The following is a 16,710-nucleotide window of genomic DNA, read 5'->3' on the forward strand; positions in this document are numbered from 1 at the left end:
GTCCTCCAGGAATCCCTGTAACAAAGAAGTGCATAATTCTAAATTCACTCTTCTATGCTTACATTTACATTCAATGCATTATATTTATGACGAATAATAAACATTGGTATCATTTAAAATATATTAAATTTCATTACGTTGATACTTAATAGTTTATTAGTGTGTACTGATATTTTTGCGAACGGATAAGACTTTTTTCAAATTCACATAATCACTTATATATAAAAAGCTTGTATAACTACATTTTTCTAAAAGCTGGGGGGCCTCATTCTGCTTCGCCGCATTTTGTTTTATCTTTTAATGCCTAGGGTATTTTTGCTTTTACAATAAACCCTGTATTTTCTATCAATGCCTAAATACAATTTTGATGCCACTGAAATAGTTATTGAAGAAATATCTACCCTCACTATTATCATTAAAGTTTAACAGTACCGCATTATAATTTTACATTGATGTCTTTGCCTTATTAAGACGAAAAAGATGAACAAAAAAAAAATGAAGAATATCAATAAAATGTCAACGTCATTGTCATTATAATTAACTATATAACTACATACCCATGGTGCTGTCAATTTATTAACATGTATTAAATTTTCCGAAGGAATTTGTATAAAAATAGGTACTACTTAAAGAAGCAATAAACAGATTTTACATTATCTACCAATGTAAAATGTCTGTGTTAACGCGTACAGACGTAACGGCTGTTAAATTCTTTAATAATTATATTTTGGCAGGTAAAAGATGAGGTTATGTTTACGTATTTTAACGAGTAATTCCAATTGTAACGCTATAATAATTTTTATTAGGTGTAGGAAGTTCCTTAGAGATATTTAACAAAGATTCCGCTAAATTTATTCGAAAAATTAAAATATTAAAAGGCCAAAAGATACACAGCATTGAATATTTGAAATGTGAATCAAAATTTCTCATAATCGGAGGTAAACAGTTTTCGATCATAGAATTGACCTTTGATTGCGAGGAAGATGTGGTCTCGGAACAGCAGGCAGTATATCCTATAATATGTAACGACTGGATACATTCAGGGGCTTGGATTTCTAAGGAAAAACTAGCAATTTTGACAGCTCATAATGTTGTGCAGGTAAAAACCGTAATAATGTTTCTGAATAATTAAAAATAATAAAGTTTATTTTTATTTTATTTGTTAAAAATGATTATAGGTTTGGAATATAATTAATGGAACATTTGATAAAGAGTACACAAGCAAAGATAATTCCATATTATACAGTGGGCTACTGCTGCCCATACAAGACAATATCCTTGTATTTAGTGGTACTGTATTCTCTGAGGTCATTATACACCAGTGCGGTGATGACAAACCACTGCACCATTTGAAAGGTCATAAGGTAAGCTAATGAGCGTATAATTTATTTGAATCAATTAAAATAGTTTAAATTTTTATCACATATTTGCTTAACAATTTGAATTATTGATCCGGTAGCAAAATAAATTTTGGATTAATTATGTTTTAATTTAATATGTATCAAGTAATAAATAGTTAATTATTTTAATAAATTGAGATATTTGGGCAATGGGTGCCCATCACATATCATTAAATTATACTGAGAGATATGATATTATGGTCTAAACACAGTGGAAGAAAGTGATGTATTAAATAATGTTGTAAAATCAACATGTTCATCCTCAAGCTTAGCTTTATGATATAATAATTTTATTTAAACTGATAAAGGAATAATATTTATTTTACTTGATGTAACTTTTATATTAAATAATAATAAGATTTCTTGTTTCTTGGGTAGATGTTTTATAATTATTATGTTTTAGGGTGTAATATTTTCAATAACTTATAATTCAGAGAAAGCAATAATCGTGACCACCTCTGACGATAGATCGGTGAGAATCTGGACTGTTGTTAATAAGGAACCAGTTAATTACAAACATAAAAGTTACTGGAATAATGCTAAAATTTCTTGTGTATACAATCTATACGGTCACATGGCAAGAGTGATGCGCAGTCATATTACAAATGATTTAATTATATCAATTGGAGAAGATTCTAGAATATGTTTCTGGAATCATGAGGGAAAACTATTGAGGAAAATATTTGCTCATCAAAATTCTTGTATTTGGTCCTTAGATGCTGATAACAGGCATCTTGTGACTGGTGGTGGTGATTGTAGTGTTATTCTACACCCCTTATCATTAGTATCCGAGTATGGCCACAAAGAGACTATACCCATTAACATTGATGCACCAAAGAAAGTTAAATTCACTGCTAGACAGAATATACTAATTATGAATGAATTAAATGAACTTATTTACTACGATTTAAGTTCAAAAACTAGTCAAACACATCATTTAGATCATACGTCGACATATAAGTTGCTGAGTTTATCTCCATGCAAACAAATTATAGCAGTCGCCGATATGAATGGGAAATTAGATATTTTCATAGAAAATTGTAAAGGTGATGCTGTAATTCGTAAAATTATTGATACAAAATTAGACTTAGGAAAAATTCTTTCTCTACATTGGGCTGGAAATAGACACCTCGTTGTTTGCTCTGAAAATGGTCTGATAACAGTTTTAGCTTCGAAAGAAATAGATATTGAACCAGTTGATGAATTCCACCTCCCCCCTTGCAAGGAGCGATGGTTGACATCCAGCGCTCTCAGTTCTAATAGAGATATGCTAGTAGTCGGAGATAGATGTGGCCACATTCACGTATACTTCCACGGAAGTAGGAACCCAGTTAAAAGTTTCGATAAGATTTACGATAGATACGGCACTACATCAATAACAATAAAAAATAATGAAGTAATAACAACAGGTAGGGACGGCAAGATCAAGTACTTTTCATTAAGCAAAGACGTTAATGAAATTAAATATACGAATTGTAAAGATGTAGAGTTTCAATGGCTTGAAAAGTTTTTAGATAAAGACGAGAATTACCTCTGTGGCTTTCAAGAGAGATCTTTTGTAGTTTACGATGTTAAAAATAATCTAAAAATTCTGGAAGTGGCGTGTGGTGGGGGCCACAGGTCCTGGGACGCAGTTCGTTACATTGAAAAAATTGATGAGCATTTCGAAGAAGTCATTCAAATATTGTATCTCAAAAATTATACTCTGCATTCGGAAAAGTTTCGGCTAAGTAAAATAATGTCCAAAAATATTATAAACGGTATACATTCCAAGCAGATAAATTGCCTGAAGACGTACAAATATAACGAGGACAGCACGGCAACAATGTTCATATCAGGCGGTGAAGATACGACACTTAGAATATCGATTTCAGATCTGAACTCAAAACTTAAAGATGAACTTGTATTTAAACAACTATCAAGCATAAGAACATTAAAATTTCACCAACTTGATAGAAATAAAATATTATTACTATCAGCCGGGGGGAGAGCACAAATATGCGCCAAAATAATTACATTCGAAGTAGATCACGCTTTAAAAGTGTCTTCTGAAGAATTAGCCGATTACCTCATAAAGGGCACAGATAAAGAAAGAAAAGGTGATAAAAATTGGAGAGACTGCTCCATAGATTTTGATCCAGAGACTAGAATAATGGACTTGGAGATTATTAAGATAGACAATGGTTTTATAATTATCACAGCTTGTTCGGATGCTTCAATACAGATCTTTAACTTAAATACTGATAAAAGAAAACTAAATCCAGTACAGGAAATAAAGTACCATAAAACTTGTATATTAAAAACACACGTTTTTGAATTCATTACCAAAACTTTACTTGTGACCTGCACGACTAGAGGTGATGTTGCATTTTGGGAAGTTGAAAAACCGCCAAAAATGTTGTCAAGCGAACCGATATTTTCGATGAAAACAAATAAATCTGGGATAAACAGTATCGATATAAATATAATTGATAATACAAGATTCTTACTAGCGACGGCGGGAGACGATAACGCGATACACTTAAATGTAATCCAAGTTGAAAATAACGTTTTAAATTCAATGAAAGTCATCAATTCTTGGTCATCTGACAAATATCATTGTTCGCAAGTAACCGGTCTCAAATTAATGGAAGATTTGATGATATCGACGAGTATTGATCAGAGACTGACTCTGTTTACGCTATCAGTGACTTCGGATGGAGTCAAATGTGACTTCTACTCTCAACGTTTCAGCGACGTGTCTGACATACACGGTCTCGACGTCGTTGATACGTCAATGTGAGTACACTCTCAAATTCATTTGTCATGTTCACTGAAATGTTTGTATATTTTATCAGGTTCTATGCATTCTCGTATCGTTTTTCTGATTTCATTCGTACAGCAGTTCTTAGATTAGTGGCTTTCAGTCAGTGGCGTAGGGGGGAGCGGAGGGTAGGGCACCGGGCGGCACTTTGCCGGGGGCGGCGCTGCGGAGTTGGCAGTTAGAGAAAAAAAAGTTAATTTCTTTCAGTGTTTTTTTCGTCATTTTTTTGTTGTTGTTGCCAAATACCAAATACCCAGGTACCAATGCAGGTTCTATGCATGGGTGATGCAAGCGCAAGCTTTCTCAATAACTTTATTTACAATTTTTTTTATAATAGATTGTAAAAATAAAAGGGCGGCAAATTTGGAATCCGCACCGGGTGCTAGTGACCTATGCTACGCCACTGCTTTCAGTTGTGTCAACAAGGCACAGACTATTTATCCTTAAACACGACTCGAATAAAATATTTTTCGCCTTGTCTATACGTTTACAATAAAGTAAAATATTTTCCATAATTTTGATTTTGTGAGAAACTTATTACAAATACTTTGTTTCTTTTTAAATATAATATTATGTATTATGAATATTTTTAGTGATTCGATTACCGTCAGTGTGTTCGGCAAGGGGATAGAAGTTCTACGAATACCGAAGCCTACCAAATAAGCAAATTAGAACATAATTGGATTGAGAGGACGAACTCTATAAGAGGTCGACAGATTTCGACATACGTAAGTTTTGTATAATTTTGAATTTATTTTTGATTTTGTCGTAATTTGTATTGTTGCCATGTCTAAAAATTACTTACTTACAAAAGCAAAATTATTTACTAAAATAAATTATTTTCTCTTTAATTCAGTAGTTCACTTGATTGATGCACGATTAAAAAAAAAATATTATATCTATACCAATATTATGAATGCGAAAGTAATCCTATATGTCTGTCTGTCTTGTTCTTTCCAAACCACTGAACCGAATTTGATGAAATTTTGTATAAAGCAAGATTGAAGCCCAACGGACATATGTTACTTTTTGTGACCAAACCTAACCCAATGACTACCCTCTAAACCGCGAGCACGACCGCGACGACTAGTTAAATATATGTACGTATATCAACATCTGGATGTAGATATAAGTCATCTAGTATCAATTGTCAAAATACAATTACTTTGTTTAAAATAAATTGTTAATGTCATTTCCTGTAATTTGTTTTAATAATATTGATATTTTAGGAATCAAATGTGAGAGACGAATCTCGACCAAGGGCTCCACATATTGTATGTCCATTCCCAAAGTTTTCTCTGATGGATTTGTCTAAGAAATTCTTACGGCAGATATAATAAAAGTGGATAAATCTGTCTCTTATAGAACAATGCAAGATATAATCATTACATGACTATATAATGACTGAGAAATTCTGATAAACCAAAACATCAATTGGAAATATACTCCTCGATGGCTGTTATAGCGACTGATCAGTGAGAACCGAGATGGGGCTTTAATGGTGATATATCTTGTCATTATATTTTTGTTAGTAATAATTTCAATTGTCTTTTCAACCTGTCAATTATTTTTAGGACAAATAGTGAGGGTGGACTGACAACGAGAACTCCCGTCGAGCACATTTGGAATCCTAAAAAAAATCCAGATAGGGAATGGAGACAGGGGTGTGCCGAAATGGCAGTGGGTTCGAACTCGGGGAAGTACCACTGACACTTGTCTATGTTCACTCATGTACAGGTTTGCAAGCAAAGTAGAAAAATGATGCAGGTTCAATCGTTGGTATGACTGCACTGACATCTCTCGTCAAGTAACGCAACAAGTACGTTATGGAGGAAAGACGACTTACAAATGTTTAACTGAAAATAAAATTTACGGTAATAACCAAGAAAATCGGAACTGTTGTATGACATGGACAGAATAGACAATTTGGGAATTACACAGTTATATATATTTTTAAAACAAGTAGTTTTATTTTACCACAGTCCGAATGACGTGATATATCGATTAAAAGTATAAAAAAAGTCTAACATTCATTACTTACTCCTCACTAGTTCATTTGTTTCGTCAGTGAATCTCAATGATTAGCTTAACCAGGGCTGGGAGGGGAGGGGGCTTTATGAAAAGAAACAATTTTAATGTAAGTAATATATGTATGCAGACCTAAAATGACCAAACGAATGGTAAATGGTCACCACTGCCCAAAGACACTGGCGCCGTAAGAAATGTTAATCTAAATTTACAACCAACATCGCCAATGCGCCTCCAACATTGGGCAACAACTACGATGCTATTCCTTGTGTTTGTGCTGGCTGGCTCACTCATCCATCAAACCGGAAATGTGATGAACGTAGACGGGCTTGCTTTTGAGCCCTACCACCAAGTAATTTTCTTTGTCCAGTATTAATTAATTTATCTTTTTAATTTTTCACATACTTCAAGAATTTTCTATCAAAGTCTTAATAATTCAGACTTTCGTTGAATATTTTTAGTGATTCTATTATATTTTCGACTCGGAATTAAATTAAATGGATACCATTGAGGTCCGGGACAGAGATAGTAGTTATTCGATATGGGAGAACTTTTAGAGCACGACTGATTTTAGTAAAAATTTCATGTCACTTTGCAGCTTAACTTCGTGGAGATTATATCGATTTACAAAGTTGCATTTATAATTTTATTACTATCACTCTGTTTATAATCACATAATAAGCCGTTCAAACCGTAATATAGACAATATTACGGTTTGAAGATTATCATCGGCAATAAATGGTTCGCTATCTGAAGATTTATCTCGGCTCATCGTGACAGGAAATATCTAATCTCTATATGTTGACAATTATATGTATTGTTTCTTCTAGAATGCATTCAATTTTTTTTTCCAATTGCATTTGAGGATCAGAAAAACTTTATGCTATGCGTACCTTCTCCCCCCGCTCTAAGCGTCGCCGGGAATAGGGGGTTCTCTTTACCTTGGAAACTCAAGCTCGGAGGCCTGCAAATGTTGGCAAACCGTCCAGGGAAAAACTAAATCGGTTATCAGACATAAAAAAAAAATTTAATAAATTAAAAGCAATAAAAAATAATTATATAAAACGCACATTTTAAACATGCTTAAATTACTTTATTAACGTCTACAGTTAATAGTCTAAAGACACTGATAGAATATTATGTCATGAGGTAAAAATAAAGATGTTTTCAGATCTTAAATCTTTTCCTTTTTCTATCTTTAAATAGATAAACAAATTGGAAAAGATTGGTCGCTAATAGGTTGTAGTTTATAATAATGATGACAAGTGCGTCAAATGGACATCAAATGATTTTATAATAGTAATTACTCGACGAGTTTTGTGTTCCAATTTAAAGGATTTATGAGTTGCTGTGTATCACCTGAAGAAGGACTGCATTAAAGACATTGGGGCCGCTATCCAATGCACGTTACCCTTTCGTAACTTACTAAAAGATGTATATTCCACCACAACGCAATGTTTTTTTATAATGACGATGTTCTTAGTATATTACGAATATACCATAACACTATTCGGTTCGGAGAAAGATATACCTTAAAAAAATCCAATAACAATGAAATTTAATACTATTTACTTAGTTCCCAATCTCTCTCTGGGATTATTCCCTAGGGGCTGCGCTCCACTAGTCGATGCGGGGCTTCAAATCAGCTGCATACACTGCTTAATGGATAATCCGACCTTGACCTGCAGTGGAGTTAATTATGCGGTCATCGACAATACGTGATGTAAAACTATTGTGTGCACATTGCTTCGTCGTGATAGGGGAGGAAAACAACGAGCAGCAAGAATAATTACATTATTATTTAGAACGACAGAGAACAAGACCAGAGAAAAATTTTGATAGATAGCTGAGTGTTTCGTTTAGTTCTAATGTCAAGCCGATCTCTGTAACCTATAACTCTAACCTCTGATATCTTAACTTTTTGCCAGTATTTCATGCAAGTTTCCTTGCGATAAATTATACACGCAAAATAATTATAAAATTTACGCAAAGAACTCAATGGAAACATCCCTCGCCTGGATTGGAACTCACGATCCACGGTTAAGATCCACTACGAGATTATTTAATTCAACTAAATTATCTTTAGTGCTCAAATATAATCTGTAGGATGATAATGGAGCGTTAGAGTCTGATTAGATATAGAGAGGCTATATAATATCACAACAATGCTTACACCGTACACAGTGAGTTCTTATCTTGACTTTAGGACGGGTTTCTCGGCTCGTGGATTTTCTCTTTTGCTTTTAATGTAAGTCCATTTTTATTGTTTTTTTTTTTACAGGTTAGTTACCTATATCGATGTTGTAACTGTGCATGATATTAGATAACCAGTGTCCTTTAAATTTAAAGTTAACATCAGTTCGAATTGTTAATCTAAATTTACTACATTACCCGAGTATATATCGCCGTTTACTTGATAACGATCTTAAATTAAATAATAATTATAATAAAATATATTTTCATATAATAATATTATACTTAAAAAAATCGCAATTTTTAAAATTTAATAAAATTTAATTTCTTAAAATATAATCTTTATAAAAATTCAATAATAATATGTTTGTGTGGTTAGATAGGAGTGACTACCGGATATTTAAAAGTATCGTTGTTCAGATACTCTATCTTGCAGCATCACTCGTCAGCCTCCTTATCAATAAAAATCTTAACATTGACATTTGAATGCACTGAAAATTATGTCAATAATAAAAGTACCAAAAGATAAAAATGATCGATAACTTTGCGGTGGGTCAAGATAAATATATGTTTCAAGCTAATTTCGGACAAATCTTAGTTAAATTTAAAATTTAAATAGTCCGGGGTACTAAACCATATGTTATTTTATCGTCTTACTCGAATACGATAGTATTTATATCAAATTTCATTACACATATTAGGTATAGTCGAAAAAAATTCTTGATAACCGTGGCGTGTCCGCCCTACTTTCGAAAAAAACTTATGAAACAAATATAACAAAAATAAGTTTATTTAAGTAATTAAATCGCTTCATATTTGAGTGTTGTGTGTAATGTTTGGTTGATAGTTTTATTTAAAATTAAAACCTAAACTTAGTCCGAAGCTAAACAATATTGACGGGACGCGAGTGCGTCAGATGTTTTAAAAGTGTAAAGCGCACTGTTAATCAAGACTTACGAGACCGGAGACACTAGTCGCGCTTCAGACACCGCGAGGGGAGGTCGCGACCCATTTCTCAAGTATTAAGTGACGAAGGTAAAAGTTTGATTGTGGTTCAGACCTCATTTATAATTGTTAATGTTACATTTAGAACTATATTATTATTGTAAAAAAAACCGCATGATTAAAATAATATTTTTTCAACTAAATCACCTAATATCTTACCATTTCGATTAACTTCACGTTTTTCTCTTTTACCTTGTAAAGAAGACTTTCTTTCGATATCATTTATAAAAAATAATTTGGATCTGTAACGATCCTAGTATATAATTTATAGGCATAGTTGTGTTTATTACCGTTAGTATGTTTTATTTATTTTCCTGTATTCTAAATAATGTCTCGGATCATACACATATGTATATACTTTAGATTCTAGATACTCTAGAGAACAGAGAACAGACTTAAAAAAGAGAGGTGAACGTTGTAGATTGAAATGAAAAATGTAAAGTTTAAATCGTGACAATCAAAAAAAGGGATTGAAGAAATTGAAATGAGGGTATTCAAGTCAATGAAGAATAATCCAAAACAAACATACCTACGTTATATACAAAGATCTTTGTATCACTCGTCTAGTCATTAAGTTATTGATTCAGCATCCCGTCTGAGCAGTAACAGTGGTAGCCGTAACATCAAGTCGAACAACTAGAACACCGGGAAAAAAAACTTGATCTGAATTTCTTACGTTAAATATTAATTCCAACTCAACATAGAGCATTCAAACTCGAGTTACTAAGTGACAGAACCGGTTCAACGCGCCGTACCTTTAACTATAAAGTGTAACAAAGTCGCAAAAACAAACCAAATTTTGTTATGTATAGATTAAGGTTACATTACGTCATCAATGTCAAATTTGTATCCAAGTAAAATAATGTACGCGACGCTCGAGAAATTGCTAGAAGAAAATGATTCAATTTTGTTATCTCAGTAAGTGGCGTAATTATCAAAAAGCAAGGCGGTGCGGTATACCTGAGACCTCCAAAAGGAAGGACTTTTTTAAGTCAAATCAAATCAAAATATACTTTATCCAAGTAGGCTTTTACAAGCACTTTTGAATTGTCATTTAAAAAACTACTTAAAGTAAAGCTACCACCAGTTCGGAATGTAGATTCTACCGAGAAGAATCGGCAAGAAACTCAGTAGTTACTCTTTTTCAACATCTAAAAATACAGTCATGTTAGTTAAATACAATTATATATGTATGTTACGTCTCCTGCCTGGAAGTCAACAAGCATTAACTCCACGCTTTTTTATCATCAATATAATCTTGTATCGAATAATATGCCTTCTTTACCAATGTATTTTTTACAATTGACTTGAATCTAAGAAACGGCAAAATTAAAAATGTCTGCGGAATTTTATTATAGAAGCGACCTTGCCCCAAGAATGATTTAGTGACTTTGCGGAGTCGGAACTTGGCGTTCTAAGCTTATCGTTACTTCTTGTGCATGATTATCGCTGATTTTATCAAAATGATCAATATACATGAATATACATATGAATATACATAATATTGTTGCAAATATATTGTGACGCATCAGTGAGTATTCCTACTACTTTGTTAAAAACATCCCGGAGAGAGTCTCTAGCTCCAATATTATAAATAGAGCGGATTGCTCTCTTTTGTAAAATAAAAACAGATTCAATATCTGCAGCATTACCATATATAGTAATATGCCATATGACACAATACTGTGAAAATAACCAAAATATACTAGACGAGCGGTATCAATATCAGTTAGTTGTCTAACTTTTCTAACCGCGTATGCTGCGGAGCTGAGTATTCCTGTCGGAAATGATAAATGAGGACTCCACTGAAGTTTGGAATCTAATGCTATTCCCAAAAAAACCGTAGTATCGGCTAAAAAAGATTATTCAATTTGATGATTTATTTATTATACTAGATGATATTTCCTTACTAGCAATACTAAAATTACCATTTACCAACTTGTTGATATGCGATATGAAAAATAATGGGACTCCCACAAACAAATATATTGTTTTCATAACGTCATATATAAAAATAATTATATTAGTACAAAAATCGGCCTGTCCTAAATCAATGAATATAGTGATTCATTGATTAGGACAGGCCGATTTTTTCTCAATGCAACACCGCACCGGAGCCTTTATTCGATTAGCTATGCGTGGTAGTTTTCTATTATTGCCACATTTTAAATTTGTTTACTAGTTAATAAATCAAAGTTTACCTTAATTCGTGCTCGGCAGTAAAAAAAAACGTTTCAAGAAAACCTGGATATGTTGGCTATTATTCTCTCTCATGTATTGATTTATCGACGGCGTGTATGAATAAGTGCTAAGCATATTCTAGTTCAGAGGATAACAAGTCATTGCCTTCAATAACTGCAGACCAATACTCTATCAAAACTCAATCCTAGGAAACTATTTTTATTACATATAGTAATTAAATTATTTCTTATGCGCAAGTTTCGATTTCGCGATGAATCGACTTGCCGCGCGTTGCAATTGGCTAGTAGGCTGACCTTGTACGCTTGCGTCACCTTATGAGGATGTATAGAATTGGTATATTGAGAATTATACACATGGTTATAACTGCTTAAATTATTCATTCGAGTTAAGTGTTATAACGAAATAAGAATGTTGTATGTTATCGTGTATTTAAACTGTGTAGTGTTTTTATATAAATAGAGTGATAAATTTGAAGATAAATTCAAACGTCTATTATAGAAGCCATCTGAATTTAAATAACGGAAAATAATGTAAGAATCTCATATATTTATTGTGTTTTTTAATTTTAATCATCGACTGGCATCACCATGTGAGTTACAATTTAAAAAATAATACTTTTTGTCTATGATATATTTGGTCGCCTACTAAATAACAAATTAAATAATTATTATTAGGTCATATTCACCCCCAAATATTAAATAAAATAAATATGTATATTGCTAATAATATTGATGAATTTTCAGGATTTGAAAATTACAGTTTTTTAGATTTGTATTGTTAGTCATAGTCAAGTATCAAACATTAAAAAGATAACAATTTGATTAGAATAATGACATGACAACACTGTTTGTTCTCTTATTGAACACAATTTTATATCATATTATCGTGATTACGATTGTGACAATTATAACAGGTAATAGTGAGTTAATGTCAAATCAAACGAATTCCTTTATTAAATATAGAAGCATGACACTTACTTATTTACTTTCAAGCCAAACACTACCATCGGTTCGGAAAAGAAAATACAAGAGAACCGGCGAAAATAATTTATCGAGATGTTTTGTCAAATTTACAAATATTCAATATCATAAAATAAATAGCTAGGAGGCGATCCATTTACTCCCAAGTTGTTCCGTCAACCATGACAATCTCTATAATTGTATAATAAATAACCTTTCACACACAGGCGTTCTTTAACTTTTTTTTTTATTTTTCAAAATAGACATAACACCTCGATTAACAGGAATAGACATTATACCAATCGTGGATGAATATTTTCGTATAGAAATGACAATATTTACTACAGGCACAAGGGACATAACATCTTAGTTCCCAAGGTCGAAAGGATGATGAAAGATGTCCCATTTGCTCGTCCTCTTGATCCATATTTTGAATCAATGTGTCATTTAAAAGCGTTAGTAATATATCAAAAATAAAATTGTCTATGACTAAATCTCTTGTTTATGATTAACTATTAAGTAATATGTTTATTAGTACACTAGAAGGCTATGTATGAGACAGATATAAGCCGAAGGACACTCTGATAATAATTAATATATAAGTAGATTAAGTAGTAGTTAAACAAGACAATAACCTAATAGTAATGATAATAATTAATAATAACAAACAAATTCTTTTGGAGATAAATCAAAGCATCCGTCATTACTAATTTGTTAATCCATAAGAAATAAAGCTAATTAAAGTCTTGAAGATATAAGACATCATAATATTTTATATTTAGGTAATATCAAACCAGATATCTGAATTAAGAATGCGATCGTGTTTGTCGTCAGATGGAGCCCGAAGTAACTGCGGTGACGGAACCCGTGTGGCTGGGCGAGGGCCCCCACTGGTCACATGATCACCAGGCGCTGTTCTTTGTGAGCATATTCGACAAGACCATTCACAAGTACGACCCGGCAACCGGTGAGCACACCAGAGCTAAACTTGGTAAGTTTTATCATCAGACGACAGTTTGTCAAAAAAACAATGCTCGATCAAGTTCAATCGTCAAAGATTGTTAAGTTTTTTAATGAAACAATTCGTTTTGGTCAATTTTATTTTAATGATATCTGCTTTCTACATTTTTGTAAAGTATTATAGTAATTTTTACGTAACGAGTAAACGTACGTACGTCAAAACATTAATAAGCATTTCATATATTATTAAATAAACGGATCAACTTCTGAAAGTAAGGTAGTAAGGAAGTATTGTAACATTTAAAAAATAAATCTCATAAAATACTTACGTTTATTTTTGTGGATATGTTGTGGATATATAACGCTGTAAGAAAATGAAAATATTTGAGGCTAAAGTTTCAATGGATTAAAATCATATCGTAAACAAGCAAAAATATATATTTATACTATTATTTATGTCAAAACAACAAATGGGCCTCCTAATAGTAGGTAACGACCTCGTCATAGACAATGAATTTCCACGATTAAAATTCTAAATAACTGATTTGGTTATCAGATTAAATCCGTTCAGTATGACCTACAGATATCCAATGACTTCCCCAAAAAGAAATTCATTTTTATATGAAAAAAAAACGTATATTATTAATAATTATTTGTCAGTAATTATGCACGTAAGATAAATAAGCCGTTAAATAATCTGTTTTATCAGTTGATAGTCTTTCTAGTGGAAATAAAGATTAAAACGAATTGATAAGGATTAATTGTCCTATATCTAATTATAATCAAGATAGTTTATATATGATCGAAGCCTTTATCAATAATTTGATTATATAAAACAATTTCATTACATGGCTACATTTCTTTTATTGATGTTCACGGAAGCCATATTCTCAACGGAAATCAAAATGTGTGTCCAAACACAGACGCACTTACTGTTCCCTTACTCTAACGTGATGGGACGGCAATCCTCGATAGATCAGAGAGAGTTCTGCAACCGATGGTCTAACGTAACTTTTTTCCGAGGCACAGAAATTTAAACACTGCAATACACAAACTTCAAGGTTCTTATTAGGAATTGTTGACAAAAGCCGTACTAACTTTTTAACATGCTGACTAAGAGTTCTTAGACCTCGTAGACCAGCAAGATTTTCTGTCCATAACTGAATTATACATTTTTAATTCTTAAAGATGCTATGCCCGGCTTCATAATCCCAGTGGAGGGTACCCTTGACCAATTCGTGGTGGGCTTGAAGCGACGCGTGGTGGTGGTGCGATGGGACGGACGAGGAGAGGCACAGGAGCTACGTCAGATTGCAGAGATTGATCAACACAACCCCGACAACAGGATCAACGATGCCAAGGCGGACCCCAGGGGACGTCTATTCGTTGGTTAGTTACATCCTTTGTTCATTTTGCGATGAAATTACTTCTATGTATGTAAATTCATCATTAGCTTATATTATTGGTTTTCCATTCAACAGTTAAGTTTTATTATAATTGCAATTAAAAAAAATGTGAGTGTGGGGAAAATATTTTTTACAAAGACACTCGACCAAATTATTTACGTTGGCAAATGCGCTATGTTGTATTGATGATACAACAAACAACCATCGTTGTTAGAGAATCATGTAACTTTTCTGGAAAAGAATTTTCTCTAAAAGTAAAGTATTAATGTCAAGGTACAATGGGACACGAATACGAGCCCGGTAAATTCCACCTCAAGAAGGGAGCGCTGTACCGAGTGGACCCGGACGGGTCGGTGCACCAACTGGAGAAAAACCTCGACATATCCAACGGGCTCTGTTGGGACGTAAAAGAGAAGGCCTTCTACTATGCGGATTCCTTCGAGTTCGCGATACGCAGATATGACTATGACATCGAAACTGGGAACATATGTGAGTGAAACTTCAATTCATTTTTTTATTTGGTCCTACCAACCTGACAAATTATTTAAAAATAGTTTCGTTTCCCCTACAAGCCCAATGTCCTGCAAATAATGTCGCCAGACCTGACAAGGTTGAATAGACAAATATTTGCAACGTTTTGTCATTTCCCGCTGCAACGCAGAGATTTGTGGTGTGTAGTGAGATTTGTGATCAGCCAATCTGGTCACTTGTCATCGTTACGACTAATTCCAAAAAATGTAATAAGTACAAGAACCTTTCATCTTTCCTCGTATCGTTAATCGAAAAACATTTCTGTATTAATTATTCTAGAATAAATAAAATAAATTTCAGCAAATCCTAAACTGGTATTCAAATACAAGGACCACGGCCTCGAAGGGATCGTCGACGGCATGACCATCGATTCAGACGGAAACCTGTGGGTCGCTAACTTCGATGGTTCACAGGTAATTTTTACTTTTATTATGGAGTTTAGCTTGAGTCCCCGCTTGCATCCTACCATCCTGTCAAGGTTACCAAATATGACCAATAACAAACACATTTCAAACTAAAATGTCGAATAGAGCTGTTGTAGTTGCACAACTAACTGTTTTAAAATCAAGCCTACTCTATAACTGTATCTATCGATATCAGCTATTCCGTCCAACTTTCAAACCTTACAAATGAAGATTTTATCAGATTTCTTTCTGAACCGATGTAAACCGATGTAATGCTACGATGATGAATGAAGATATTAAATTCATATATAATTCGACAGGTGCTAAAGATCGACCCCCACAAGGGCGCTCTCCTGCAGAAGGTGCGCACCCCGGCGCTACAGACCACGTCCGTGGCGTGGGGGGGGCCGTCACTCGATCAGTTGTACGTGACGTCGGCCTGCATGAACCGCGGACAGGAGCAGCTGCCTCCCTGCGGGGCGCTGTTCCGGGTGAGCGGCCTGCGGGCGCGGGGCCTGCCCGCCAGTGGCGTCAGGGTGCAATGAATAAATATTATATAATACTAACAACATGTTGCGTATCATTTTACACGTTGTTCCTGTGTGACGGGAACGTAAAGTGACGATAACAATAGTTTGACATATTATTATTTCCATCATTCTGAAACGTGCTAATCTGAAGTAAGAAGAACAAGTAAAAACTTATTTTCTGTCTCTTCAATCGTCAAGGCAACTAGGACCACTTGTAAACTATGAATTTATATAACAAGAAATATATTTATTGACATTGTTAACATATATTTTAAATAGTTTTACAAAA

At 33.4% G+C, this 16,710-nt stretch overlaps 2 protein-coding genes across 3 annotated transcripts; both read left to right on the forward strand.

Annotated features, from left to right (window-relative positions):
* Nucleotides 1-560: 560 nt before the first annotated feature.
* Nucleotides 561-6,156, forward strand: LOC125066975 (WD repeat-containing protein 6). Its single transcript, XM_047675316.1, has 7 exons — nt 561-734; nt 807-1,099; nt 1,179-1,364; nt 1,804-4,178; nt 4,797-4,931; nt 5,433-5,704; nt 5,778-6,156. The coding sequence occupies exons 1-5, from the start codon at nt 671-673 to the stop codon at nt 4,864-4,866; spliced, it is 2,988 nt and encodes a 995-aa protein (XP_047531272.1). The 5' UTR covers nt 561-670; the 3' UTR covers nt 4,867-4,931; nt 5,433-5,704; nt 5,778-6,156.
* Nucleotides 6,157-8,415: 2,259 nt separating this feature from the next.
* Nucleotides 8,416-16,649, forward strand: LOC125066755 (regucalcin-like). Of its 2 annotated transcripts, none has more exons than XM_047675007.1 (6): nt 8,416-8,479; nt 13,425-13,581; nt 14,739-14,939; nt 15,230-15,445; nt 15,788-15,900; nt 16,212-16,649. In XM_047675007.1, exons 2-6 carry the CDS (start codon nt 13,425-13,427, stop codon nt 16,434-16,436), a joined length of 912 nt encoding a protein of 303 aa, XP_047530963.1. In that variant the 5' UTR covers nt 8,416-8,479; the 3' UTR covers nt 16,437-16,649. The 2 variants fall into 2 exon arrangements, with proteins under 2 accessions (XP_047530963.1, XP_047530964.1); XM_047675008.1 differs by lacking the exon at nt 8,416-8,479 and adding an exon at nt 9,407-9,459.
* Nucleotides 16,650-16,710: the final 61 nt, after the last annotated feature.

Source organism: Vanessa atalanta, chromosome 10 (assembly GCF_905147765.1).
Source record: "Vanessa atalanta chromosome 10, ilVanAtal1.2, whole genome shotgun sequence".
Classification (NCBI taxonomy): Eukaryota; Metazoa; Arthropoda; class Insecta; order Lepidoptera; family Nymphalidae; genus Vanessa; species Vanessa atalanta.

Coding starts and splice junctions, on each gene's coding strand:
- LOC125066975 (XM_047675316.1), top strand. CDS start 671: ATGTCTGTGTTAACGCGTACAGACGTAACGGCTGTTAAATTCTTTAAT. Junction 1,365..1,803: donor ACCATTTGAAAGGTCATAAG/GTAAGCTAATGA, acceptor ATTATGTTTTAG/GGTGTAATATTTTCAATAAC. Junction 4,179..4,796: donor GACGTCGTTGATACGTCAAT/GTGAGTACACTC, acceptor GAATATTTTTAG/TGATTCGATTACCGTCAGTG.
- LOC125066755 (XM_047675007.1), top strand. CDS start 13,425: ATGGAGCCCGAAGTAACTGCGGTGACGGAACCCGTGTGGCTGGGCGAG. Junction 14,940..15,229: donor CAGGGGACGTCTATTCGTTG/GTTAGTTACATC, acceptor ATTAATGTCAAG/GTACAATGGGACACGAATAC. Junction 15,446..15,787: donor CATCGAAACTGGGAACATAT/GTGAGTGAAACT, acceptor AATAAATTTCAG/CAAATCCTAAACTGGTATTC.